Source organism: Emericellopsis cladophorae, assembly GCF_022114955.1.
Source record: "Emericellopsis cladophorae strain MUM 19.33 chromosome Unknown NODE_7_length_695568_cov_118_814649, whole genome shotgun sequence".
Classification (NCBI taxonomy): domain Eukaryota; kingdom Fungi; phylum Ascomycota; class Sordariomycetes; order Hypocreales; family Bionectriaceae; genus Emericellopsis; species Emericellopsis cladophorae.
The window spans coordinates 687,896-695,402 of NW_026250932.1; the positions used below are offsets into that span (position 1 = coordinate 687,896).

Consider the following 7,507-nt stretch of genomic DNA (forward strand, 5'->3'; position numbering starts at 1 on the left):
ATGGCACAGCCATCTTTCCAGCAGGTCTGCAAGGCCTTTATGAACATTCCAGAGTTTCCAAGCGGCTTCTACATGGAGCGCCTCGACAACAAGATTCGATCTCTGCCCGCCATCAACAGCGTCTTCAATGTCACCGGATTCTCCTAGGAGGACCCCGATACGGACTGGAAGAACTCCAAGATCGACGGAGTGGATTCGATAGCCCCGCTAAAGTCTTTGGGTTTCTATACGGTGGCTTCTGCCCTTGATGATATCGACAGCAGCAAGGACGCAGCGAATTTTCGGGGCTATGTAAAGAACGTATTTGCCCCTTTTCTTTTTCTTTGGTCCACCTTGCTCCAAATCAAAGAGTCTGACTGTGCTATCACTAGAATGTCGCCGACGACGAAGCGCGTGCAGTCATGGCCAGGATCACGGCCCTCTTCTCCGCACAGCACATCAGCAAAGAGCTCACAAAGAGCGGCCTCCCGCAACTCAAAGACTTCTCCATTGGCGATCAGTACGCTAGCCGTCAAGTACTCATCGTCTGGGCTTCGCACTTGCTCAACACGCCGGGCGTCACTCTCGAGATGGCCTTCTCGGATGCCACTCGCATCGTGTCAGCCGTCGTTGCGCCGGTCAGCACCGAGGGCAAAGCCGTACTGCCGTCAGCTGAACTTCTCAAGCCGGTCGTCCAGAGGCTCGCGATGACCGATGCCCGATGCCCTGCCTCTCGCCAAGGCGCACCGCCAGAATATAGAGAGGAGCTTGGTTTTGGACGTGTCCTTGCCGCTGGCGAACTTGAACGCAACCCAGGATGACTTCAAGGAGACAGGCCTATCGACTTTCGACTCGGCCGCCAGCCTGAATATGGATATCTGGGAAACGACCGTGCGGGGAAAGTGGACTGGTCCTGTCACATCCGAGGCTACGCACCAGACGTCTTCGCAGCATACAAAGACACAGAAGCCGAGTCTGGCAATGTCCGCCACACCAGGTTTCTCAGACGCCTTTTTGCCCAAGGTAATCTCCCCTGGCTTGCCGCTGTATCTGTGTTGTTTAGACCGACGTGACCGTCACAGCTATTGAGGTCGAGCGGACATGAAAGGCGTTGGCGCAGATGCGCAAGCGAAGAGTCCAAGTAGTAGTCACTAAAGAAAAATATCAGTATGCGGATAAGAAGAGCAACGCGAGCGTAGGTGGAAGTATGTGACAAAAGCGCATCTCTTTCCGAGCAGAGACAGTTCCAGCATTAAAAAGTAGAGTATAGCATTCTAACTACATCTCTAAACAGTCTTGTACAGTACAGGGCGAAGGAAAACTTTTCATCCATCTGCCAACGATCACTCAATGTAAGGTCCGAGACACATTCCTCGATCAGAACGAGGGCGCGTTGAGGGCCATGAGAAGGAGGAGACCCGAGATGAGGCCGGCCGAGGGCAGGGTGAGGACCCAGCCGCAGAAGATGAATCCAAGCTGCTTCCAGTTGATGGCGCTAAAGTCGAGGTTCATGAGCGCCACGCCAATGACGGCGCCCGTGACACACTGGGTCGTTGACACGGGCAGGCCCAGGCTCGAGGCGAGCAGGACGGTGATGGCGGCGCCGAGCTCGGCCGCGAAGCCACGGGTGGGGCTCATCTGCGTAATCTTGTTGCCGAGCGAGCGGATAATGTGGAAGCCGAAGAACCAGAAGCCGGCGCCCAGCAGGAAACCGGCGACGACGATGATCCAGATGGGCGTGTCAGCCTCCTCCTCCACACGCTCCGTCTTCCACGTGTTGTACGCGCCAACCCAGGGGCCCAGGGCGTTGGCGACATCGTTCGAGCCGTGCGCAATCGACATGATAATGGCGCTGACCACTTGGGCGTACCTCCAGAGGAACTCGACGCGGTTGTCGTAGCGCTTGGCCCGGGAGTGGACGTTGGCCAGCTGGACATTGGCGTGCGAGACGCAGTCGCGGGAGACACCCTGCAGGAAGAAGTACTTGACCATGTAGCCCAGGCGGGTGGGGTTGTAGATGGGCAGGTGCTGGTACGGCTTCAACCAGCGATCCTCAGGCTCTGGGATCTTGGGCTCCTTGCTTGACACTACCGAGGTGGGCGCGCCGCCGGCTTCTGCGTCGTTGATGGTCTTGGACTGCGTGCCAGGGACAGCATCCTCGCTGCCGGTGCCCTGGAGGCCGGTCGCATCGTTGTCGGCGGGTGCCTCCTTGCGGACGCCCTGGTCGCTGTCATTGTCCGTGTGTGTCATGTGGGTGGACGCGTAGTAGTCCTTGAGGGGTTTGTTGTCCTTGCCTGGCCAGAACAGGGGAGGGTTGTCGCGGAGGAGCAGGGGGCCGAGGATGACGTGGTAGATTCGAAGACGATGATCGTGACGCTCGATGCGGGCCTTGAAAAAGGGCACAAAGAAGATGAAGGAGATAGCCAGGACGCCAAAGAAAACGCCCAAGACAATGCCCACGACGACACCCGGGGCGAGCGCACCCTCTCCCTCGATACCGGGGCTGATGGGGATCTCCATGATGAAGAAGAGGGCCAGGACGCCGGCAGTGAAGGCAAAGTAGAAGGGGATCGCGCGCATCGCCTTCTTGAAGGAGTCCTCCCGTTCGAGAATGGTGAACTTCATGGTGGAGAAGAGAATGGCGGAGAAGCAGGCGGCCAAGCAGGGGGCGATGCCCCAGGAGGCGGCGACCTGGCTGACACTGCCCTTGGTCCACTCCCAGTTGACTGATGCCTGCGAGGCGATGCCAGCACCGACCAGGGCGCCGACGATCGTCTGGGTCGTGGACACGGGAAAGCCCAGCCTGGTCGCGGTGAGGAGCCAGGTGGCGCTGCCCACCTCGGCGCAGCCCATGGCGAGGACGAGGACCGCGGGGTCGGCCCTGAAGTGTTCAATGTCGATGATGCCGCTCTTGATGGTGTCGGTCACACGCGAACCGAGGGCGACGGCGCCGATGAACTCGGTGAACATGGCCAGGACGCCAACCTGGGCGAGCGTCAGGGTCTGGGCGGCGACCGAGGTCGCGTAAGCGTTGGCAACATCGTTGGCGCCATTACCAAAGGCACTTGCGCAGAGCGCGATGGAGATGAGGCCGATAATCCAGGTGACACCGTCAAGCATCTTGTCGTCGTGGTAGATTCGGTGCGCCCGAATCTTTGCGAAGAACAGATGTGTGTTATCACCGCGGTGAGTGCTGTGTGAGCAAGAGAGGAACGCCTCGGAACAAAGACGAGGAGCAAGGCAACCGTCTGGTTTATAAAACGTTGGCTCCCTCCCAAGACGGGCCTCATGTTGGGTTTATCTTGCACATGCTGGAGGCAGTAGTTGCTCTCCAGCCTCGCCACATGCGTGTGGCATCAAAGATTTACTTTGATGGCTTCGTGGGATGGCAGCACGTGGTCCAACGATGGACTGGGAGAGGAAGGCCGGGGATTGTCGACTGCTTGGCTCTTCTCGCCAAGTCACTAGGATGACGTGAGAGGACATCGGTCCCACCGACTCCCACGGGCGGAAGCATGCATGGATCACTCGCGCGAGCACGTGAATGGTAGAGGAGAGGTGATGCTCCATGCCGGGACTCAAGTCGTTCGTCACGGCGTCCTGTGCAATGTGAGCCTAAGTCGAAGTGTGTGGAGTGGCTGGTTAACCTTGAATCTAAGCTTGGCGATTCCGGGAGCGTCTGTCAGACTAATGAGCGACGAGTCTGCTCCCACGTGCTTGCGACGAAGCACCAATCGTCCGCTTGGGCTCAGGTCGAAGCGGCAAGGATGGGCGGGTACACGGTGATGGTGGGGAGGGTCGGTCGATCTGAGAGCTTGTGCGCGGCTGCGCATTGGCATTGGGCTGAATGATTGCATTATCGTTCTTCTACTCCGTACGTACGTTGAATATTCAAGGACCGTGGGGGTTTGTGCTCTGGCACCCATCATACCCAGTTTCGAGGCGCAAAATGTGATTTTGCCGAGGATTCTAGAAGGTAAAAAGACGCCACACGCGTGACGCCAGAGTGGGAAAGAACTCGCTCGACGTTGCACGTGCGCTGAGCGCGTCCTCTCGCTGGAGCCTGGAGCCCGGAGCCCAGCACTCCGGGGGCAGGACAACATCACATACCTTACTCGGTACGCGCAGTACGTATTTCCAACCCTTTCTTTCATCAGGTTCTTCTCCCTTTGATTTCCCATTTCGGTTGGCTTACTCGCTCTCTGTACCATTTATTTCAATCTCTAGGAGCGGCACCATCAATTTATTATGCTCGCGCTTCTTGCGTCTTCTCACAGGAACATTCCAGAAGCTGGCGTGGGAGGGGGGAGCCCGGGTGATCCTCGTCTCTCAGCCAGCCAACTGTAGTGGATGCAGCAAGCGCAAATCTTCTTCTACAAGTATTTTAAAATCAGTGTTTTAGCACATGCGACTACCCGTATCTAGCAGAAGAGACGGGATCCTATCTTGATCTTTAGTGTTCCCCAAGTTCTCAACAACTCCTGATTCACCTACCCGGTAGCTAGCTTAGACCCGAACGTCACACAGGGTCATAGTGGCTAGAGGTCTTGTGTCCAGGGATTTGTACGCAGACGGTCATCGAATAATCCTGTATCATTTGCCGTCATCCGAGAAGGAAAGTTGGGGCACTTACCGTGGGCTTAGCTAAACTCACGTCGTGAAACCTGGCTGAATGTGGGACAGGATTACGCATTTGCACCAGAATCTCCAAAGGGCGCAAAGTTGTGAAGCTATCTACACGATCCGAGTCATTCCATGGACATAACGCATGGCACATATGCATACTCTGATGAGCCTCTCTGCACCATTCTGATATTGATGCCAAAGGAAGTGTACTACGCTCAAAGGAGCAACTCGAGATCATACAATGTGTGTACAACCCACGGGTCTTCTGGACGGTTTATTTGAAGCTTTGTAATCGAGGTCTCAGAACACCTTTACTCGTAGATGTAGCAGTAGGGAGTCCCCCCCAAGGTGTTGAAGGTGTCCGTGATCTTCAAGTGCGGGCCGAGAATACCGACATCAAGCTCATCCTCGACAGTGCCGTTGCGGCTGGGGATAATGTTCATGTACGTCAGCGTTCCGGCGACGGTGTTGGCCTCCTTGGGGTGAAGGGCTTGCCACATCCAGTACAGCTTGTCGACCATGGCGTGGTGCAGGTAAAAGGCCGGGTCATTAAGTGAGGTGAAGACGTCGGACCCATCACCGCCCATGGCGTAGTGGCCGGCGCCGTGCTGGCTCAGCGTACCGGCTTCCTGGAACTTGTTCTGCATGAGCTCAATGGTGTGCGAGTGATCGCCGGCAAGAAGATCGAAGAGACCGTCGAACGTGTAGCGTTCCGAGGCAGCATGGACGAGATCGCGGCGCTGGCAGCGAGGGTTATAGTCTCGCTGGTCTTTCATCCAGGGCTCGTAGCCGTTCATCGCAGGGCGGATAGGGCCGATGTTGATCGTGTAGCTGTTGTGAAGGTTAGCCACCACGAATTTCCAAGCGAACGAGTTTGCTCACCCGACAAATGGACCATCTTTGATGCAGCCGCCACCCTCTCCAGGGGGCAGGTGCACCGTCCTGCTGCCGACGAGACTCCCATTGTGAGGGAAGTATTCGCCCGTGCTACCAAAGCTGGTGTCGCTGCCATCGAACACGGGAGAAAGGTGAAGGGCGGATTGGTATTTGTACCTGTGCATCATGAGCTTCCTCGCTTGTCACGAGAGTGGGACATAGCGAGGGCAACGAACCAGTTCCAGTACGGGAGAGCGCCCTTGTATCCGCACTGATCGCGAAGAGTATCTTCCCAAAGGGCAATCAAGTATCGATGCCACGTGAAGAAATTGGCAGTACCGTGGACAAAGTCCGTCACGTTGGCGTGAATGGCCACGAATTCATCGAAATAGTTTTGTGCGGCGGAGAACTCGGTGTCGACGGCTGGGAGGTCCCAAAGACACTTGACGGCCTTGATGTACTCCTTGCGCTCGCACTTACCCATGTGCTCCCTAGTGACCAAACATGATTAGCCATTGAGAGAAAGAAAGGAAAGGAGAAAACAGACATACCAGTCACGTCGAACGCGGGCGTTTTCAAGAGTGCATGTACCCTGTTCACCGCGGCGCTGGAGATCGGCCTGCTGAGATTCCAAAGCCTGCATAGCCAGGTCCCGGAAGTCGTCGACGCTCTTCGCGCTCTGCATCTCTTCAGTCGTCGGTGCCCGCGGCGCAAGGTTGGGCGCGGCCAGAGCAAGACCAGAGACCAGCGCCAGTGCGCCGGTCACTCCGGAAACAAAGCGCATGGCTCACGGGTAAGGAGGGTGAAGCAAAGGGATGTTGTCGCAAACGGCAGCAGAAGACCAGAAGTGGAAAGACAATCTCGAAGCCGCACACAAAAGAACGAGCGAGCCTGGCTGCCACGTGGTAGGGGGACTGTCGGAGACCGATACTTATACCATCGGCAGAATTGACCAGCTCAAAAGAGACCTTCTCGAGACCTTCTAGTCTAGAGACCCGTCGGAAGATAGCCCAGGACTATGGCCAATGCACCGCAAGGCGTGGCAAGCAATGATTCTCGGTAGGTCAGACAGAACTCGCAAGAATGGCGTAGTCGGCTAACCACTTCGCCCTTGGTTGGAACATGAATTTACCAACGTGCAGCTTGTCGAAGACTACAAGGGATAGCATACGTACGAGAGCGAGGAGCGGGCGAGGGAGGGCAAGGATCCAGGGGTCGTGGCAAATCTGCCTGGAAGTTGGAGAGGGGAGATGCAGTCTGCAGGCATCTATGATAAACTCTCCGTTCTACTCTCCCCCACATCTTTGCCTATTGCTTGATGCAGCTCCTGGGTCTGCCGTGCCGTGCGCGTTGTGGCAATTTGAAAAGAATTGGATCCTGCAGGAGTGCAGACAAATCAGCCTGCCCTGAGCTTGGCCAACAGGAGGATGCTTCGAAACACAGACGAGATGCTACTCACATGGGCATGTACATGTACGACAGAGGCTATCGCGTGGGCATCAGATTCATGTTTCCTTGGCTATATGCATGTGCGAGACTGCTAGATGGTGGGAAATGCTCAAGACCAAAGAGCGAAAGTCAAGCTCCTTTGATACCACTTTGCCTCCGGCCTGCCGGGATGCGTCTGATACTCTGATTACTGCAAGGAACGGACCAACAGCCATTTGCTTGATGCGAACAAACGTCCGTGGAAGATCACCAATCACGATTTAGCCTTGTCCTGCATTGCACCGGCTAAAGGCAGGCCCCTCTTGGCTGTACATGCAGGGACATGGGACGGGTGTGTTCTATGACTTCTCCTCAGGGAACCTTAGCATGTTGTCCTCGAGGAGGGATGCCAAACGACACGGCCGGCGTCTCTTGCCCTCCGCCAAGCTGTGCCGTGTCATGGTCGGGCCCCGGGGACTTGGAGGAATTCCCGCGGGAAATCAAAACTGGGTTTCCATCGACCGGAGGACCGGGGGACAGGGGGGGCTGGGGCCCCGGGGGCAGGGTGCAGGCAGCGGCACCTCAGAGCCTTGTCATC

At 56.5% G+C, this 7,507-nt stretch overlaps 3 protein-coding genes across 3 annotated transcripts; 1 reads left to right on the top strand and 2 right to left on the bottom strand.

Moving 5' to 3' along the window:
• Nucleotides 1–1,068, top strand: J7T54_005712 (uncharacterized protein; the record flags this gene model as incomplete). The annotated part of the gene is made up of 4 exons (XM_051504160.1): nt 1–129; nt 372–638; nt 721–962; nt 1,062–1,068. The coding sequence occupies 4 exons, from the start codon at nt 1–3 to the stop codon at nt 1,066–1,068; spliced, it is 645 nt and encodes a 214-aa protein (XP_051364539.1).
• A 288-nt stretch (nt 1,069–1,356) lies between these two features.
• J7T54_005713 (PiT family inorganic phosphate transporter) lies at nt 1,357–3,099 on the bottom strand (the record flags this gene model as incomplete). The annotated part of the gene is made up of 1 exon (XM_051504161.1): nt 1,357–3,099. One exon carries the CDS (start codon nt 3,097–3,099, stop codon nt 1,357–1,359), a length of 1,743 nt encoding a protein of 580 aa, XP_051364540.1.
• Nucleotides 3,100–4,916: 1,817 nt separating this feature from the next.
• Nucleotides 4,917–6,265, bottom strand: J7T54_005714 (O-aminophenol oxidase-like protein; the record flags this gene model as incomplete). Its single annotated transcript, XM_051504162.1, has 4 exons — nt 4,917–5,436; nt 5,488–5,658; nt 5,718–5,972; nt 6,033–6,265. The coding sequence occupies 4 exons, from the start codon at nt 6,263–6,265 to the stop codon at nt 4,917–4,919; spliced, it is 1,179 nt and encodes a 392-aa protein (XP_051364541.1).
• Between the last annotated feature and the right edge of the window lie 1,242 nt (nt 6,266–7,507).